The 20,492-nt window shown below is 47.9% G+C and overlaps 5 protein-coding genes across 5 annotated transcripts; 1 reads left to right on the top strand and 4 right to left on the bottom strand.

The window, feature by feature from the left end:
• Positions 1 to 81: 81 nt before the first annotated feature.
• HD556DRAFT_1251083 (uncharacterized protein) lies at positions 82 to 3,503 on the bottom strand (the record flags this gene model as incomplete). The annotated part of the gene is made up of 9 exons (XM_041298982.1): positions 82 to 721; positions 837 to 990; positions 1,059 to 1,612; positions 1,658 to 1,833; positions 1,886 to 2,015; positions 2,068 to 2,296; positions 2,345 to 2,546; positions 2,600 to 3,117; positions 3,176 to 3,503. The coding sequence occupies 9 exons, from the start codon at positions 3,501 to 3,503 to the stop codon at positions 82 to 84; spliced, it is 2,931 nt and encodes a 976-aa protein (XP_041152090.1).
• An 886-nt stretch (positions 3,504 to 4,389) lies between these two features.
• On the top strand, positions 4,390 to 6,589 carry HD556DRAFT_1314931 (uncharacterized protein; the record flags this gene model as incomplete). The annotated part of the gene is made up of 6 exons (XM_041301041.1): positions 4,390 to 4,757; positions 4,868 to 5,204; positions 5,255 to 5,554; positions 5,609 to 6,037; positions 6,103 to 6,486; positions 6,557 to 6,589. 6 exons carry the CDS (start codon positions 4,390 to 4,392, stop codon positions 6,587 to 6,589), a joined length of 1,851 nt encoding a protein of 616 aa, XP_041152089.1.
• A 1,455-nt stretch (positions 6,590 to 8,044) lies between these two features.
• Positions 8,045 to 8,491, bottom strand: HD556DRAFT_1251096 (uncharacterized protein; the record flags this gene model as incomplete). The annotated part of the gene is made up of 2 exons (XM_041298983.1): positions 8,045 to 8,347; positions 8,372 to 8,491. Coding segments are annotated over 2 exons (423 nt in total), but the record flags the coding sequence as incomplete, so codon positions are not given.
• Positions 8,492 to 9,700: 1,209 nt separating this feature from the next.
• On the bottom strand, positions 9,701 to 10,421 carry HD556DRAFT_1427050 (uncharacterized protein; the record flags this gene model as incomplete). Its single annotated transcript, XM_041304648.1, has 2 exons — positions 9,701 to 10,202; positions 10,225 to 10,421. 2 exons carry the CDS (start codon positions 10,419 to 10,421, stop codon positions 9,833 to 9,835), a joined length of 567 nt encoding a protein of 188 aa, XP_041152087.1. The 3' UTR covers positions 9,701 to 9,832.
• A 1,323-nt stretch (positions 10,422 to 11,744) lies between these two features.
• On the bottom strand, positions 11,745 to 12,879 carry HD556DRAFT_1195589 (uncharacterized protein; the record flags this gene model as incomplete). The annotated part of the gene is made up of 6 exons (XM_041296271.1): positions 11,745 to 11,816; positions 11,910 to 12,139; positions 12,268 to 12,359; positions 12,409 to 12,473; positions 12,520 to 12,633; positions 12,685 to 12,879. Coding segments are annotated over 6 exons (768 nt in total), but the record flags the coding sequence as incomplete, so codon positions are not given.
• Between the last annotated feature and the right edge of the window lie 7,613 nt (positions 12,880 to 20,492).

Raw genomic sequence — 20,492 nt, 5'->3', positions numbered from 1 at the left:
GGCAAGTGAAAAAGTAAGAAAAAGCGGAAAAGTAAGAAAAAGCGAGAGGATTGAAAAGACATAGAAAAAAAGTGAGTTACATTACCAAGCTATTTCGAAGGCATGGTGGTCAGCATATTTGTTGACATAAAATAGGGTAAATATATCGAGAACGTGGTGAGATTTAACTAATGAGGGAAGCAGTTCAGTGCCATAGACCGGAATAAGATGTGCAGAACGAAAAATAGCCTCAACATGAATCACCGCATAGTGTGCATGATTACCGTTAAAAGACGGTGACACCATCCACATCCCAGTATCTTCATCTGGCGTGTCACCGATTCGGTTGAACCACCGAACGACCGCACATGGATAACGTACTCCCCTTAATCGAAAGGAAAAAAATGTTAGTACCTGGGCGATGTCCATACCCCGCATTCCAGGAACGTTCGGGTCAGTAATAACAAACACGCAATCTTTGCGTGCATATTCATTTCTCCATCTGGGGGACACACGAATGTGTTCGCGTTTCATCCCGCCGGTTCCACTCAGGTCACTCGGTGCAAAGAATGTTGAGGCCGCAGAGTGAAAAACTCGTATCCTCCCATCGTAACGAGGGCGGTCCATAATACCTGTGGGAATTTGTGTGGGGTCCTTGTTGGGATACAGCTGCTCGGTGAGGAATTGTTGAACAAGTTCAGCCAAGTCAGGGATGTGAAGCTCGTTAGCTAGTGCAGGAATGCTTTGTGGGCGCTTTTTTCCCTCTGTACACATAATGATATTTAGTAGTGTATCAAGGTTGTACAAATGAAAAAAGACTTACGAGATGTTCGAGCAAGCTCTACGTGTGCAAGGACCGACATTGGCACATCAATATCCTCAGAGTCAGCGCTGACATCCGGGTCGAGTATACTGGCGCTGGCGCTTCGGGACATACTGGGCAGCTCAGGGTCGTGTTGATCTGCATTGGTCTGCTCTTCCACATTGGTTTGTGCAGGCTGCGCACACTGTCTATCTGATGGTTCTATAGCAAAGGTCAAACAATCTAACAATAAACGAAGTAAAAATGAATCACATACCAAGTGCCGCAAGAATGGATGATAGACATGTACCCGAGAGCATCCCGCGAGTGCGGAAATCCACACGTGATGCCGCCAACTTGTCAAGACGCTGATTGGTTAGTAACATCTGACCCAGAGCCTTGTATCGGCTGGACCGTCTCCAAGGCTCCTTGACAGCCTTTATATGCTTTGACTCCGTAATAGAGGAGCAGAGGCCGTTCGGAGCGCCAAAGAGTCGGATAAGATAGATGTAGTGAGACATGGCGTGTTGTCGGGGAAGTGAAAAAGTTAAGACCGTTCCAGTAGTCTTGAAAATCTCCCGATAGTGGTGAAAACGGGTAAGGGCATCTTGAATTTCACCGAGCGACTTCTCCGTGATCACATTGCGGCGGACAAGGTAACAGAATTCGAGGAAGGCACGGAATGCACGCACGACATCCAAGGGGACGTGACCTTCAATGGCCGGCAAATATACCTTCATAAGGGCCTTGGAATCGTCGCCAGTCCACTGTTTGAAGTGACGTCCTTGAGGAAATCTACGAAGTCCAGGGAATGGAGGAACTGCTGCAATTCTATGAAAGGTTAGAGTAAATCAAAATGATGGTGCATAAACACACCTTCGGTCAATATCATCTAAAATTATGTTAGCCTGCATCTTTCCATGTGTGCGCAGTAGGTATTTCTCTACCCATGTAACTAAATGGTCCTTATATGCCCCCTTGATAATCTGGTGAAGAAGATCAGGTGCGAGGAGTTCGTGGATGTCGGCGCGGGGAAAATCGTTCGTAAATGGCTGAATATAAGAATTAATTCTAAGTACAAATGAAACCGAACAACTGAAGTACCACAAGCACGTTAATGAGACCATACTCTTTCCACAGTGTATCGAAATCGCACTCTTCGATGAGTGCATCTGCGTGAGTTCTTGAACGAAGGAGACTAATCTCGTCGAGGTCATCGCTATGGGAAAGACACCTAGTAATATTTAATATAAGAATGAATCCAATAGATAATCGGGAAAAATTACTTGGCACACCAGTTCCGAACTATGCATGCGAGCAACACCTGTTCCTCGTAGTCTGCGATATATGGCCCGAGTCCATATATGACACGGCGATAGTGGCCGTCCCCAAAACGAACAATTTCAGGCTTTGTCATGCCTGGCTTCAGATTCTTTAGGATGAATGAGAGGGACGAATGAAAAATTTGACGTCGGAAGCTTCGAAAACCTGGTGTCTCAGCATGCTGTTTCGTGGCTTCACAGGAGGGTAAGGACAGTAAAATGTGAACATGTGAGCACATACTTTTTGGCATTGCAAGGAATCCCACCACGGCAACAGCGTTGCGGTGTGCACGGCGAACAGTATTCTGGACATTCCCAATAGATGCGTAGAGAGGGTAGTAATCATTTTGCCCCGTTGCAACCGAAACAGTGGTCTTATCACTCCCGAGAATGACGGGCACGAACGCCGAGCCATGGGTATCTGGGTCCTCAGAAATCTTATCCTGAAAATATCTCTCAAATCATGTACATTAACGATAATGAACATAGTACATACCGCTTGAGACCAAGCCCAATCCCCGGACATGAAGTCCTGCCATTGGCGTTCGTCATTTTCGGTTGCGTACTCACGGTAAGGTTGGAGATCGATTTCCATAGCATAGTCTGGATTAGAAAGCATATTGTTAACAACATTGCGTGGATCACGAAACCAAACGTCATAGGTATCTGTCATCCAGGGTGCGACACCTTGTTCTGGAATCTCACCAGTATATTTTACCGAAAACGACTGCCATTTAATGTCTCCGAGGGGTGTATCGTCGATGGTCTTGTAAAGTGCACGGTGGTCAGGAAACAAAGTTGTTTTGCTACCCCCTTCAATCAATGAAGCTGCCCATATATTTAACAGCTGGTCGATTGAATGCATGGGGGTCTGGTTTTTCGTAAATAGGTAGTCGGTGAGCTCAAACTCTACCCGACTCTTGTAAGGCGTCCAGTCATCTGATGCCTTGTCCGAAAGTGGTGGAGGCGGAGTTCCTCGTGGAAGGAAGTTACCTTCACGATCACAGGGGCGAGCTTCATAGGTCACAAGCAATATATCAGTACTTGAGAATTATACAGTCCATAAACTTACCAGACAGAAGCGGATGATAATTTCTATACAACCGGTCACCAGGCCCAACAAATTGAGCAGTTGGTTGCAAGGGATCTTCCGGTCCCAAGTCCGTGTCGTTGGCATCACCAAAATCCAAATCAAAGGACAATGCAGGACTTGGTGAACAAGGGACAGATGCCTGAGTCACTGCATGTGGATGTAAGAATATGGGGTGCTTCGCATTCATGTGCTGTGTATACCCTGATCGGTTCTTGAACCAACGGTTACACCCCGGCTTCGTGCAAGGGATGCAAAGTCCACTGGCCTGGTGGCGCAGGTAGCTTCCTTGTGACCCAGTTTGGGACATGCTGGTTGAGGTATTTGGAGTTGGGGAGGGTAGGACTCGTCGGTAGGATAGCCAATATCTGGTCTGGCGGATTGAGTTGATGGTATTCGGAGTCAGGGAGGGTCAAGCTTGTCGGTAGGATGGCTAGTACGAGTGAGTTGATGGTATTCAGAGTAGGGAGGGTAGGACTCGTCGGTAGGATAGCCAATATCTGGTCTGGCGGATTGAGTTGATGGTATTCGGAGTCGGTAGAGTTGAGCTTGTCAGTAGGATAGCCAATACTACCAGCTCCAGCGGATTGAGTTGATGGTATTTGGAGTCAGGAAGGGTCGAGCTTGTCGGTAGGATGGCCAATACCAGCTCTGGCGCGTGAGTTGATGGTATTTGGAGTTGGCGATAGTGCAGCTTGTTGGCAGAATAGCCAGTACTAGCTCTGGTGTCTGGTGTCAGCTTGGGGCAGAACCAGTTGGGATGATAGTCAGTACATACCGGCTCAGATGCTTGAGTTAAGTGCTGGAGGATGCAGGCGGACTTGGAAAATGATGTAAATCGGTATTGAGGGTTACCCTTGGAGTTACAATGGGTTGTTTGTTTGCGTTTAGGAAATTTGCAAAGTCTCTGACTAGTAACTCTTACATACCTTTTATCAGGTCCTGCCCTTCGCTGCTTCTTTCTTCCTGCCTGTCGCCTGCCTTTAATCTCCGTTATGACACCTCCTGCCTCCCCTCGTCGTACACGCCCAAAAAATGCGACACAGCGCCCTGGACTCATTCTTCTTGAAGGTCAAAAAAAACGACGCACCAAGGCCCAGATCGCAGAAGATCTACAGCATGCAAAAGATGTGCAGGCTGTCCAGGCAGCGACTGCACAGCGTGGAATTAGCCACATTGCTGGCATTGAGGCTGACATGCAGGCACAGCAGTCGACTCAGGCAAGTGGGAGGGGGAAGCTGCCCGTAAAGCCCCGTCCTAGACCAGTGAAGAGTAAAAAAGCAGAAGTTGTAGCGACTAATGAACTTACCTTGGAGAGTCCTATTGTGCCGGCAACACAGGTCAAGGCCAAAGGCACAGGCAAATATGGCACCATGGGTAGGGATGCTGATGGCGTTGATGCAGGAGATGGCGAAGTGATCGGAAACGAAGTTGAGAAGTCAAAGAAGACGAAGAAGCTTAAGAAGGCCAACCTCATTTCGCGCGAGGTGATCAGTGCTGCAATGAAGCATATCATCAATCAAGGGAAGGCACCTGACAGTGACAAGAAAGGAAATCTCTATCCGTCAGTCATTTCTCTTCTCTCACCATCATGATGTTAATGCTCACAGAATCCACGCTCCACTTCATGACGCTTACATGGGCGCTCAGTAGTAGAAAACTTAACGTTGCTAGAAAGATCGATAACTGGCGAACTCTTGTTAAACCTCAGGAGGAAGTTCATTCCGAACTTCAAACGACAATAAAAAATCCTGTTTTAAGGGCCGTCCAATCTGCTTCGGGCAACACTTTGTCAGTGACAACTTTGAAATCGAGTCAGACTGCAGCAACCACAGTCTCAAGTGCGAAAGAACCCCCTCCCACCTTGATCAAATCTTCAGACGGACTGGTATCAGAGGAGGACGAGGAAGAAGATGAGGAAGATGAAGACGAAGCAGATGAAGACGAAGAGGAATTACCAGAGCAGTTGTATGGGTTCACGGCCGACAGGAAAGACAAGGCGGCAATGCAGGTAAGTGTCAGACTTGATCCGATCATTGAAATTGCTCAATTTGGTTGTAGAGTGTTGTAGCGATCTCTGAATTTTCGGATGATGAAGTGGCCGAAGCACCGGCCATCATTCCATTCAACTTATTACCATTCACGCAGCAAGCAGATATAGTAAGGTTTGCTTTAGAACAACCTCGAGCTCCAATCAGTACTACCTCCAAAAGGAAAATCGAGGACCTCGTCGGATATTACAGCTCATCCGAAGAGGACATTGCCCCCGTTGTCGTTGATGCAGAGTTGGATTTGCTTTCGGCGTCTGAGGTCGAGATTGAGGATGTTCCCAAGCCAATGCGCACCACTGGCACCGCAAAGGTGAGTATTTCTTAAAATTCTGTTATATAACGACACTGAGGCGCCTGCTTATAGACGAGTGTATCGGTCTCTGTGAATCCGAACCCATCCAAGAAAGCCAAAGTCGAACCGGCTCGCCAGGACCTGTCCAAGAAGGTGAAAACAGAACTCGTTTCTCAAAAGAAGGCCAAGGTCGATCTACCTTCCAAGGACACTAACATTCTGGTTCCCGCAACCCCTCAGCCTGACTTAATGTTTGCGGATATGGCGACAAAGCCTAAAACTATAGGGCAATGGAGAAACACAGATCTCCCGTCGATGATGTTGGAGGACGGCGCATGGCGCAGAACTTTTATACCAACAGTCTTTCTATGGGCTGGCGCTCAGCCAAAATTTTGGACCATCGAGACTGAGCAGTTACTTCCAGCACTACAATCTATCTTTGACGTTGCTTATCCAGGAACAAATCACAATATCCAACCAAAGGGCCCTATCATAGGCTTGGTACGTCTCACTTTTGCTTTTACATTTGAAATATTTTTTCTAATGTCATGTTATCCCAACCAAAGGTAAATCAGCGTCTATGCTCCTGGCGCAGTAACTTCGGATCTACAGCCATCGCCCTTGTTACTAACTTCCTCGCGGCCTCCAAAGCTGATGAGGATGATGAGGACGAGGACAACACCAGTGACTTTGAGCAAGTGCTGGCAACTAACCTTCTCGAGGACTACGCTTTCCTCTATGAGGATCCGGAGACCCGTGACCCAGACCAGATCTACCGGTCCATATTCATGTTGGAAATGATCGAGGCCGCCCACATTAATGCCATTGCTGGATTCCTTGATGTACCTGCGCTCAACACTCATGGTTTGCATTTGAATGGAATGCAGGCTGTAATTGCTGCATGCGCTGCTGCAGTAGGTCCTATCTCCAGATTCTGGCTTTTATTAATGGTCCGTTTCTATAGCTCGAACGTGCCTTTTCTTTCGCTGCAAAACCAAAAACCTCTGCTGACAACCAAAGCACTACTGCCGGCAGTACAAAGGGCAGCAGTAAGCCTCGCAAAATGCCCCTGAAGCGCAATAAATCCTCGGGCAAGGACAGCACTGCAGCGTCGGCCTTTTCAGAAGCAAACTGTGGGTTGGTGACGTCTGAATATTATGATTCCTTGCAGAGGCGTGGGTCGAAGTACACAATGGACACAATTGCCATGGTGCGTCGGCGGCAGGCAGCATCCTCAAACGCTGCTGCTGAGGAGGTAAAACCCAAGGGGGGACGTGCCCTGCTTTGTAAGTATTTTTCACTCATCGTGTGCTCTACTAGTAGTACTGACACGTCTGATAGAATGTTCACTGTTTTTGATGCTTGTATCACTGTTTCCGCTCACTTTCCGCCGGTGGTACTATTATTAGTAGTATGCTCCAGACGCTTATGCACTCCGAGTTCCATCATAATGATCCCCTCCCCCTCTACTAGTAGGCTACTAGTAGTACTAGTAATTTGAGCCATCTTTTTCTCTACTAGTCACACATTTTCAATACCATTCGTCATTTTGGATCACTTATTTCATACTTTTAAACTACTTTTTTTTGACTTAATGCAACTTTTGATCCCTCATATCGTGCGTTTTTGAGTGGGTTTCGCCAAAAAAAAGTTGACAATAAGTCAAGCATAAGTAGAACGTAAGTAGAATTTGAGTAGAGAGATCTACTGAAAAAAGTTGGTTCAACTTTTTTCGACCTGACGCAACTTTCCTACCGAGTCGTGCGAAAAGTTGGACATAAGTAGACAAAAAGTAAACTCGTGATTTCCTGATGCAGAGGGCAACTTCCTCCGTAGCATCGTGGCAGGGGCAAATGGCGTTGATTATGTGATCCACTGATGCAACAATCTTCCACCTCATGCATCCACCTTCGAGGAGTCGTGCTTGAGCGCTGTCCTCCTGGCAACAAATACTATCCAAGAGCCCTCTACGAGCTTGTATGTAGTGAGGACGGACTTGGTGTCTAGTATTGCGCCTACTTGCCAGCGACTCGGCGAGCCACTGTCAAAGACATTCTTCCCAGTCTGAGTCGAACACCGTGTCTATAGCCACCTATCATTATGAGGCTAAAATCACTGATATGAATGTCCCAGATCAGTTCGGCAACCAGCGCATTTGGAACGCATCGAGCATGTATCATGGACGATGCTGGTTATATCATTGACTAGATTCTCAAGCCCACGTCTATAATTGAACTGTCCTAGGAAAAGCTCTAAAAGTTAAATTTAAAGGACTCGACACGGACTACACATTATGCCACAACGAAACCCCCTCTAGCAAACGAACGGTCTCCCAACTTGGCCATTGGCGTAGGCTTCGGCGATGAGCTATCATCAACCACTGACAGTGAGACGAGTGTCAGATGCAAAGACACGAACACTGACCTTTATCGACACATAAGTCCCGGCGACACAGATGAAAGTGCCGGAAATAATAGTCAACACTGCGAGTGTTGTCCCGATTGGTCGTCATTTGAGCCCGTCCATGCCACTCTCGAGATGATATGCGTCATGCAACCAGAAGAATCTGGCCAAACCGTACATGTACCGTGCGGCAAAGAGGGCTGCCGTGATGCCGATTAGGTAGGAAAATATCGGAACTGCGATGGCGAGAATTGCAGTAATAGCTGAGCCTGCAAAACACAGCAAAGTCCAAACCGTCCACCCGAGTAAGGTATGCGAATGGACGTGCTCTGAATGACGAAATATTCGAACAAACACCAGCTTTGTAGCTGTATGAGTGTATAACCCGGAATAAAGAATTAGTGAGGACTAGACCAAACAGCAAGGCATCACTGACAACAGGAAATTTGGGAGAGCAATGGCGAACGCTGCCTTTGCCCATACCGGAGGAAGAGAAAAGAGGACCGGGGACTGGACTGTGTTTCCAATGTAGACATACATGACTATGCTAGAATACTGTAGCGAAGCCCTGTAGACACCATGCTGCCTGAAAATAGCCTTCTGCACTAAGAAGATCCATCCATCATGATGCCAATCCAGTGTCCGCGGTAGCGAAATTAAGAAAGCAACGGCACCACTCGGAGCGCGCAGTTTTTTTTATCTCTGATAACACTGCGGCCCAGCAATCCCCCAAAAATCACGCTCTCCCCAAGTGAGATTGGAAACGGAGACACAATTATCTCCATACTTACCTAGCTTCCGGGCTTCCAGCATTACCGCTTCGAAAGGACCACGTTTGCCGCTTCATTATCAGCCTATCTGATAGCATCTGATCTGGTTATATGATATTGCCTCCGAAGGGATTATATCGAGCGCGAAATCTCTGGTCATGTAGTTGCAACGTGATCTGCACACGATCTTGAACGTCATAGACCACAGACTAGTATAAGTACAGGGTACATGCAACCCATTCTTTCTCCAATCTCCAATCTCTCTACAAGTTTTCACAATCACGATGAGCAGCCTGTCCAGTGTCCACATCCACCCCACCCTTGGCAGCACTTTCTAGTGCTCCCCACGGTCTGTCAGACCCGGTTTTCCTGTAGGACACAACATGTCTCTGAGACATCCCTCTCCCTGGAGGGTCTCCCCCAATTCCTTAAGAGTAACAAGTGTACCCTCGTGGGCCTCGTTGGAGGGTTGGCTCTGATTATTGCAGATCACGGTGCTGAACCTCCACCACGTCATCGAGGGTCTCGGCCGCTTATCAACATAATTTGGAGCCTCTTGTGGTCCTCCGACGATACATCATACCTTATGCTGTCCCCTCGCCTTTTATATTTCCTATGTTTGTCACTTATACTTATGTTATGTTTTCATCACGTCATCGAGAGTCTCGCCGCTTATCAACATGATTTGGAGCCTCTTGTGCTCCTCCGACGATACATCATACCTTATGCTGTCCCCTCGCCTTTTATATTTCCTATGTTTGTCACTCATACTTATGTTATGTTTTCATCATGTCATCGAGAGTCTCGCCGCGCACATACAACAATATGTTATGTTTTTCCCCGCCCTTTATTGTATGTTATGTTTTTTTTCTTCCTTTTTGCGTTGTATTTATGTTGTGAATGTCACATTTTAATAAAACATATCACATCGCAGTGTCGTTATCTTTAAGTTTCACGGCGGTTTTGAACATGTTCTGAAACAAACAAGAGTAGGCATTGGAGCTGCTATACTGACATTATCGAAACGAGAGGAAATCGTAAAAACACATGGATAGCTACATAAGTACTAGGGTACGAAAGGGACAGGACAAGTGTAGGATGAGCAAACCACCATAATAAGTTATCACCGTAAAAAGACAAAGTGAGCATGAGAAGATGAACCAAAATAGCAACCCAACAAACGACAAAAGCACAGGCATATCAAAAGTCGATTATGATGAAGGAGGATGCGGAGGGTTAGTGGGATCTCGAGTAAATGCTCGCGGGACAGCGTCGTGACGAATGTCCAAAGATGAAGATGCAACATTACGGACATTGTCCGTCCATCTAGAATCCTGGTTATGAGCTCTACCTTGAGGGTACCCACTGTCACGGTATGCTCCTCCACCAAATGCCCAGCGCTCGTCAAGGCCATTGCGTCGAGCATATCGACTTTCATGAGCATAGTCGGGACTGAGCACTGGGCTGTATCGGCTTGGGTATGCACGTTCACGCTCACCGTGAGTATAATGGGACTCTAAGGCCGGGGAAGTATCCCGCGTGGTGAACTCGCTGTCAATGCGAGGCTCATTGGGTCCATAATAGTCGCGAGGTTGCAGACTGGCATAGCGGTGATTGTGAGAGTCACGGTGGTAGAAGACATCACGGGAGTGGAGAGCATCATGCTCAATCATAGGAGTTTCATCACGCAGATAAACTTCACGACGGTGCATGGCGTCATGCATGTACCATGGCTCACGAGAATGACTACGAAGAGGTCGATGAGTGTCATATAAGGCATTGCGAGGGTCACGACGAGGCTCGTGAGAGTTGCGAAGAGGGCCACCCTCGCGAGGGTCGTTGCGAGGGTCAGGAGTGACCTCCCGATGAGGTTCCTGTGGGTGGCATGGAGGGTTACCCCTGTGAAGGTCTTGCTGGACACCCTCACGAGGATCATGACGTACGGGGAGCTTGTGATGAACTTGGTGTAGGTCATGTGGAGGGTCGTGGGGGTCACGAGAGTCGCGAGCAGCATCGTGAAGATCCTCGATGGGTTTGGTGATCTGAGGCGGTTCCTGCTTGGTTCCTGCTGGCCTGTCGTCATGCATTACCTCAGTCAAGCCTTCCTGTAAAGATTCTGCGGGGACGTTGACTAAACCAGGGGAGATGGCACTCTCGGTAACCACGACGTCTATCTTCTTACCCTCGTCAACTTCAGATTCATCCGACCGGCTGTAGGCCATGCGAAGAACACACTTCATTTTGCCTTTGGATGCCTTGGCGATTGGGCGTGGTTTGACTGAAGGGTAGATAATCATTAGCTATGTTACGAGAAAAATTTGATTGAAAATAGCTTACCCTTGGTCCGCTCATCAGATGGTCCATCCCGAAGTCGCGCTGGCGCCACAGCTATCAGCCTTGAGTCAAATGGAGTCAAGTTAGAATAAAGTGTACTCACTTCCAGGTTCCGGTGATGCCGCCACACTCGATGACCCCACTGTTAATGGGGACAGAGGACCACCCTTTGTTGGAGAGGTTGTTGAGGTCGGCATGGGAGGTACTTTGTCTGGTTTCGTCTGAGCCCGTGTCCTTTTCTTCCCCGCTTTTGAAGCGTCAGTCTTCTCCTCGGATGAAGCTAGCTTCTTCAATGCACGCGACGTGTTTGTGGCCTTGAGTTTCCTCTTTTTCCCGCGCGCTTCTTCATACTCAGTATCCGACTCTTCAACAGCATTCTCCTCGGTTGAAGTCAGTTCGATAACCTCGCTCTCTGCTGCAGCTGGTTCTGGCTTTCGAACAGTTTTGACTTGGCGTGGGTTTGGCAGTACAACAACTTTGAACGGGCGCAAGGGCAGTGGTGGAGGTAGGTCTAATTGTATGGTAGGTTTTCGGAACTTGGGAGCAGCAGGTACTGCCGGGCGATCGTCACCCAAATCATTGTCGTCGTCATCATTGGAGGGTCGAAGAGGTGCCTGAGGTGCCTTATCAGTGGCTTTCTTGACTTTCGTAGCTGCACCGCTAGGCTGGAGACGAGCTGGGCCGTGATAGTCAGTATCACCATTAGCAAATAGCCGTCGAGCGCCATCATGTGACCATTCAGGTGGTGGCGCTATGCCAGTGATGACTGGCCTCTCAGAGGCCATCACAGCCGCTACATATGAGGTTAAAACCTGAAAGTTCATAGTATAACATAAACAAAACTCACCTCGGTGCACCTTGTCAACTTTGACGACTAGCATAGTTCCTGCCTTCAACCCATCTACGAGCGCTGCAATTTCCTTCTGCGTCAGCGCTCCGATGCCCTTGTTCCTTGAGTTTTCATTGTGAGCTTCACCGGGCAAAAGGCACTTATGGGCAGGATAGCCTCTGATGCAGAGGTTGGCATCAGCAAGGGCGCTGGACATGCCCTTCCAAGGGAAATTTTTATCCCAGGCGCACTTGCCCCCAAGTTGGGCTATTCGTAGTTTAGGTCAAATAGATAAAAGGAGTAGCGACGTTCTAACGTACCAACTTGTCTGATAAGTTCGAGTTTGATCCATTTCAAACCGTCATCCCGTCCCTCGGGAGCCTGAGATTGGTCACGATCATGGTTCGGAGTCGAGTTTGGGGTCGAAGGGTCATTGCGAGTGCCATCGTTGAACGCATCATCCACTGCATTCAAAGATGTACTATTACTGTTTCGATGTAAGTCATAGCATAAACGTAATTTATCTTTACACTTACTATACATGCGCCTTGAGATGCCCGACAATGGCATCATCGCTTGCGCGACATCGTGTCTCCCAGAACTGTATCTTTAAGCATACATCAAGATGTAGAGCACAAAAAACTTACCCCTACAGCGCCTGGTGTATTATACGAGTGGCCAAGTGAGCCATCTTCGTTGACCACTTTGCCGCAGAGAACGACAGCCGCTTCAAAGCCAAATTTAACAGCGGCAGACTCGAGCTATGATGACGACATGAGGGAATGAGAGAACGTCGGGTGAAAAAAACATACTATCTGTATCACTCTTCGATAATGTTTTTGGAAGCCCTGTCCACGCTGGGCTATCGTTTGAGGTGAAGATCCAAGGAGCGATGCCTCCTCGTGCATTAGCAGGATATCTTGGTAAGAATCAGAATAAACCTCTTTGAATTTGTCGTAACATTGTGTCCGCACGGTTACACCTATAAGGGACATTAACCTCCTGCGCAACAAGTTATAATATGACACCTACTAGGTGTGCCACCTCCAGCGGGAGCTTCTCTGCCGATGCGCGCAAGCTCCGTCTGGACATGCTCTTTGAAGTAGTTGGCATATAGGTTCCAATAATTAGTGCCGTTTACGGTGCGTCCGCGACTCTTCAAGAACAAGTTGATTAATTGAGAAATCGGGAGTGTGGTGGATGCAGATAGTTCGAGAAAGCAGCGCTCTACTGCAGCAAACCCGACGTCTAGTGCTGCATTCAACTCTGCAGATCTGCGTCCAGTAACCGTAAGTCCTTCTTGATGGGTCACCGGCTCGTGCTCCTCGGGAAAGCGTTCATGAGAGGCAGAAGGATAGCCTTCTAAGTCCATCTGCGAACTGGAACCGCTCAGCAAAGTACCAATAGTATTTGTCGAGGTGGTGGTGTTGGTCTGGCTGCCACCATCCTTGAATGGCGTTGGTGGAATGATATTTGTGGTTGGGAGGGGAAGTGAATGATCATGAGACGACGACGACGATGGAACTGGCTGAAGGATGAACGGCGAGGCTTCGCCAGAAAAATCCTCCGTAAAGCCAGAAGGGTATTGGCCTGTAGCATGAGGATCTAGTGAGCATCCACGAGAAGCCATTGGTTGACCCGAAGAACTCGCAGGAAAAGTGTAACTTGGTGGAGGTGCTAGGCGCTCCATGCCCTGTGCGGTGAGCTGATTTTGCGATCCTCCAGCTAAAAAAGACTCAGACCCCATCATGCTAAAGGTGTCAGAATTAGAGTCTATCCACGCGCGTTGCTGGTCCATGGAACCAAAAAAAACATCCTGGAGCTGTGCAGGAACCTGTGGGGCAGGAAATGGTGAGGCATGGCGACTACTAGCCGCGTGGACCATTGGCGATGACGTTTCGCTTGTTGAAGTACCACCTGGCACCACATGAGGTAAGTCTGGTGCACCAGGGTGCGCAGATATGGGATCTTGACTTCCCACAGTGTGGTTTTGATAGGCCTGGCGGCGGGTAGATGCACCTTTGACAAGGCCGACGTCCCGCGCTGTGGCCTTGAGCTTACTCCTGAGCCGCGAGGGAGTCAGCTCAACAGGGGGCGTTGCACATCGACGGCCGCCGCCAAACTGCTCTTGCATGTAATCGAAGGTATCGGGGGATAGACCCATGTAGCTCGGGTGAGGAGACGACAGGTCATCGGGGATGTTTTGGGTCATGTCTACAGTATGTAGTCAATGATAAAAGAAATATATGAGAGCACGCCTACTTGTACAATATGCAGTAGAGCACAATTTTTTGTAGACTGTCTGTTGGGCAGTTTGCGCAAGATATCACAGAGTAAATCAGATAGGAAATCAGAAGGGGCACGAAAAAAAACCAGCAGCGCCCTGATACTTATGAGGCTGATTTGAGCTGATGCGGACTAAACAAGTTAGAATGGTATAATAGCACAGAATTAAACAAACGTAAGACATTGAAATTTGTTCGGATAGGTAACCAAGGCCGACAAGTTCATGAGGGTGCGAGTGAGGCTCTAGTGAGGCTCTAGCGAGGCTCTCAGGAGTTCGACAGGCTAACAAGAGGGTTCAGAATGAAGTGAATGAGGATAACATTATACATAATGCCAAATGACTCACTTTGCAATCAAATATTCGAGCTGGCGGTTCCATTGAAATGAGTTCGATCGTGTTGTTCAGAACCAGTAAAGCTAGTGTTATTCTGTGAGTACGTTAAGAAGTGAAAGCAGGAGACTTACCGGCAGATACCCAACCAAGACAGACAAGTTCATGAGAGTGAGTGAGGGTCTAAGGAGGCGCGAGAGGCTAACGAGAGGGTTCAGAACAAAGCAAATACAGATAATGTTGAGCATAAGGATGATGCGAATATACATAATATCGAACAATGAGTTCAATCATGTCGTTCAGAACCAGTGAAATTAGTGGGATTCTGTGAGTAAGTTAAGGAGTGATGAGGCAGGAAACTTACCGGCAGGCACTCCTATATTTGCAGGATCCCATCATGATGATCACGACTCGAGTACGAGATTCCTGAATCCTGAATTTCGAATGTTAACACCTGGAGCGATAACAACTAATAATAAGTGCGACCCAAGACACCGGGAACTGCACAGGCATCAGCGATCAAGCACAGATAAGCGCTCAGGATGGTTGTATGTAGAAGCAGCGAGATATCAAATATGCCGAGTGGAGGTCCAAGAGGCTACAGAAAGGCCGCGAAATGAATATCATCTTGTGACTAAAAATAACATTGTTGAAACTGTGAGTCTACTTCTGTTGCCACGTCAGAAATTAAAATACGAATTCGAAAAGATTTGTTGTACTAACATGCTATCTACATCATTTGAAAACATTAATATTCAATTATTTGCTGTTATACCGTCTGAGACGCTTGGCAGGCCGATGATCGCTCTCACTAGCATCTGACTCCTCATCTAGAGTCTCATCATCAACATATTCAGAAGAAGATGCAGACCACTCGACGGCAGTGATTGGAGGAATAAGATCCGTGGTGTGAGCGATGGATGGTGTTATTGCTTTGGAGGCCGCTCTAGAAGCTGGACAGGGTGGCAAGCGTGATATGGTGTGAGTGGTGGATGGTGGTATTACTTTGGAGACTGCCCTAGAAGCTGGCCGGGGTGGCGGGCGTAATATCTCTACAAAGACCTGAACATGACGACGAGTAGGGGATGTAGCAGGACGAGCAGCACATGTAGAAGGACGAGCGGCACATGTAGAAGGACGAGCGGCACGTGTAGAAGGACGGGCGGGAGGTGTAGAAGGACGGGTGGGAGGTGTAGAAGGACGGGCGGGAGGTGTAGAAGGACGAGTGGGTGGTGTAGAAGTGGGAGGTGTAGAAGGGGGAGAGGCAAGACGGCGAGGACCCTTGCAGTCAATGTCACCATTAGCAAACACACGTCGCCCACGGGAGTAGATCGATCGATGTGAGGGTGCTTCTCCAATAATAACTGGGTCCGTAGACATCGTAAGGCGTGTGCGAGCAGCATCATTCGTCACAACTCGAATGGTGAGGGTGCCCATCTTGAGCGCATTGACAAGATTGATACGATGAGGAAGGGTCAGATCATGGACGCCTTTGCTCCGAGAGAGCGTAGGTCGAGTCTCGCCGGGCATCAAAGTCTCGTTAGGGTAGTTGACGAGGCAACATCCGAGCCGAGCTAGCTCCTTGGGCAGGGTTTTCCAAGGGAATTCGGTTTGGGTACGCCCACGCAGGGTGCCACCGATAGATGCTGAAATAAAGTCAAGATCAGTGAAAAAAGGATGCAACAAACCTTACCAACAAGCGCCGTTAGGCCACCCGTGATACAGGGAATGCCATCGAGGGTCTTCCATCCGGCATCGACTTGGAGACTACTAACTTTTGGGTCCTCTGTCATCACAGCCGCGTCCACAAGCTAGAAGCAATCAGTAGAATCCACATATGAAACTGACTAAGAACTTACGAGGCGAGTGATAGTAAAGGAGTGCGCGTCTGTCTGCGTGGCAACGTCAACAGATTGCGAGGACTTGGATATGGTTGCGGTCATTCTGCAACAGGATACAGACAAGGTGCAATAGTAGGTACAGTTGATCGATAACGTGAAAAGAGGCCATGGAAATTTTTGAAATGCTAAGTTTGGAGAAGCCTCCTTCAATTTGGGTAGCGCCGAAAAGCTATGACTTACCAAAAGTGGTAAATGAGCGCGGGTTAGTAGGCCCAAGAGGGTTAAGTGTTTCGCCTGGGTTCATAGAGGCTACTGGGAGGCCTTCTTGAGGCTATTGGGAGGCTTTTTTGAGGCTCCTGTGGGGTGATAATGGGATTCACTGCGGAAACGAGGTTAGAAAATGTCTGCATGAAGCAACACGACTAAAGAGGACACATTGGAGCTCCACCTTTCAACACCGTTCGCCACCCAGCACACCAAAGGTAGTTACTAGTTACTAAGCGAGTATGGTGGAACTACATGCACAAAAGGTTGCAGCAGATGCAAAAATCGTGGGATGATATAGTGAGGATGGTACAGCAGCATTGGTTGGTTGAACTTTCATGCTGTTACGACATTTGTCATACTGTGACAACTGTTTACATAATATGAAATATACTAACTAGTATGGCAGGACTTTCTCCGAGTCACCGGGAGTGATTGGTGAGCCAATGAGATTGAAAATACAAATCGCACTGAATTTAAAAGACAAATGGACAGGGATTGACTGCCAGCCAAGCTGTCTGGACTGGTGTCGTCGACTTCCACGGTACGCCCGATCATGCTAATACAAAAATAAAGGCCAGAACTTTGTGTTTGATGGCTGTATTGCGTTCTGATGGGTAACAGGATAACATCGCAATATGAACTTAAGATCAAGTTTGGTCTTCACACAGTTTTGACCATTTGCCCACTTGCCTGGTCTCTATGGGTCGCAAAGCTAAGTACTTCACATTTGAAGAGAAATCGGCAGCTGCACGGCGACACAAAGCATCATATGCTCGGTCAGAACAGTCAGTATTTTGCAATCATTTGTTTTTGTTAATCATATGTTTTACAGAGGTAAAATTGTTCGACAAGGTCAGAATTCTCGTGCATATGCCAAACGTCATGGTCGACGTGGGCCTCATATCATATCTGGGGATCTGCCGCACGATCCTCGAACATCTTCACTAATCCGATGTTCAACCTTCTCCCTTCCCGATTCCTATCTTTTTCATCAATCTCTCGCCGGATCCGACTTGATTGATCAATCCGATCTCTTGCAGTGGGACAAAGCCCCTCCTTACGACTCTCCAGCTCCACCTGACTCACCAGAGGAAGACCGTTTCACGCAAAACCTCTTGGATGTGATGCATGGCCGTCACTTGCTCGCAGAAAGGGAATCACATACCCACCATACAGCCATGTATAGCATGGGTGAAATCTCCAAGATTCTGAAGGAGATCCGAGAAGTGCGTCAGCGGTTAGTTACAGGTTGGGATGAGCTTCATGCTCGTGTCAGAAATTTGCAGGCATGCACAAGACACAAGGTCATGGCTGAATGCTATCGCCAATGGGTAGCGCGAAGGATATTGAATTGTCAGAGGGAGGACAATATACTGATTACTGGGAAGAATCCATATATGTAGACCTTGTACTACTGTAACTCGAGAGAGCTGGTAATGCAAGAACCATAGTCCGCATATAGCGTCGCAGATTGTCCATGTCCCGCTCATGTAGGCCTGTTATGTGGCTGCCGCGTACAACGGCGAATATTGCAGCCAATACCCATAGGCCACAATCAAAGTCATTACTCTGAAGACGTTTGATCTAAATAATACATAGTGTCAGACTAGTTAAGAAAGCCAAGCATGCAACTCACATTCAATGGTCGAGCCACCCACCCTTCAAGATCAATATGAACATGATGGCCGTGTTGACGCGCAATTGCAATGAACCGAGCAATTAGTCTTATTATATGCTTTCATATCAGGTGCCAATCAATCAGATGAAAAGGACACTTTAAAATTAAACTCACTTTGACGTCACTTTGCCAAGGCGTCCTATCACCCATGCTATCAAAAAGGTAAAGTTCTTTGGTCGACAACTGGATGATGCACACCACCCAGTGTCCAATGCCTGACGGACGATGAATTGGAAGAACCCAGATGTCTTTTCCCAATAACGAATCCACGATGTGTGGCGCCAGATGATATCGTCTGGGGCATTATAACGAATGCGGGGAAGATCATGAGTGGAGAGCATCGCGCATTGTGTAGCAGAAGTGTTCAGCTGAGAGCACCACAAGAGAATGGCGCAATTGTTGATGCATATATCGTTGAGGCGTGCAGTAGAGAACTGAGTATACCAATGTCTTCGGCTCAAACAGTAGACGAGGGATTCCATCGTGCGAAGGTCGTATTCGTGCAAAATTTTTAGCAGGGTCAAGGACGTCTGGCTCTTGCGATGGAATGCAGAAGTCATCCACAAGGAGATTCTATGACATGTCAGTGTCAATTCCTAACAATAAAGATAAACGTACATCAGGAAGGTTCCAGCAAATCACGGCATTAACTTCGCGCCCATAATTTGTTGAGTCATCGTCATCTAACTCCAATGCCCCCCATCTCACCCTCCAGGACCTCGGCAAGTGCTGCTTTTTCAGAATCGACTTGGGGGCAATGGTCAGGATCAATGATAGGGAGTTCATCGCCACCCTCAGAATCAGGCACTACCAGCGTGTTGGCATTAATCCAGTGAAACATCAGGTTTGGCGAGCCTCCTGAGAGGGTGGTCGCAATGGCCACTGCCTTGCTGACTTCGTTAGTGAACCGTACTGAAGAAGCTAAGCAATTTGACCATCGTGTTTGAAGGCGGATAAAATTGGCATGCCGTTGCTGCAATGGAACTGCGAAAGGCTCACCTAATGATGGGTGAGAAATGGAAGTTGAGAAGAAAATTAACTCACTCTTCAGCGACCGAAGGGCAAGTTCAAGCGCCGCCAACTCATTTCCAAAGAAGCGGCACAAGTTATCGGCCTCAACGCCCAGCCGAACCTGCTCCTCTCGACACCGGTCACGCTTGAGCAGTGCACGAATACCATCTCTTATGGATGTGTCGTCTAACCATCGCGGAACCTCTCCAAGAGATGGCGTAATCCATACATCCTCCATCAGTCCTGGGTCAGAACGTAGTTCCGCAAGTTTGGTGGGAAGGGGTGCGGGCAGTGGAATCCCCCAGGATGTGTCATACAATGAATCAAGCCGCTCGCAGTAGGAGTTGAATCTCCTGATAGCGGTCATTAGTGCAGGCTGACGCTTTGAAATTGCTTTGCGTGTCTGTTGATGCAGCTTGGTGCCTGAAAGAATCTGATAAATCATTGACTAACAAAAGAGCACGAACTTACCTAACGCTTGCTGGACGCCACCTACTGCTCGATCAAGTTTATCCCACTCAAAGAAACTTGCAATCGCACGTTTACGAACGTTCATTTTGAGATCGCGTGCCAATAGAAGGATGCGAACAAATTCGAGATTGATGCCATGAAGCTCAGGGAACCTGTCATGAACGTTCAACGAAGAGTAAAGGGCCTCGACCTTGTTCATCAGGCGATCGTGTCCCCTCTCTAGACTTTCGAGAGCCTCTAGAGTATCATCTGAAGCCATATCTTTCTCCAACATCGTCCTGGCGGTTTGCAATGCTTTGTCTGAGGTGTCCAGATCTGCCTGGAGAGCTAGGACAGTGTCCAACTCCTTCTTGAGGCGGGCGGGTGCATCTTGCGATATCATTGGGTAATAGTCACGCCATTAAAATTGTATAAAACCTATGAGCACGGATAGATAACTGAGAATGCCTTTGCTGCAACCACTCGGACTGCAATTCTTCGATGGGAACCCCACATCGATCTAGCGCGTCTTGGGCTGCCGAACCTTGTTCCTTGATGCCCCGTCTGAGGCGTCGTTTGATCCAGTCCAAGGTCAATTCGCATCTCTGAAGCTATAGCTACTGCTTGCCGATCGATTAGCCATAAACGGCGTTGGCGCTAAGCAGTGTTTTAAATGAATTAGTTCATAATGAAAATAATAGAGTACATACACTAGAAGTGCGCTCAACACCTATCAATCGAACTAAGCGAGACCAA

This window comes from Suillus plorans, assembly GCF_016647745.1.
Source record: "Suillus plorans strain S12 chromosome Unknown HD556scaffold_136, whole genome shotgun sequence".
NCBI classification, from domain to species: Eukaryota; Fungi; Basidiomycota; class Agaricomycetes; order Boletales; family Suillaceae; genus Suillus; species Suillus plorans.
This window is presented reverse-complemented; position numbering and strand designations above follow the sequence as displayed.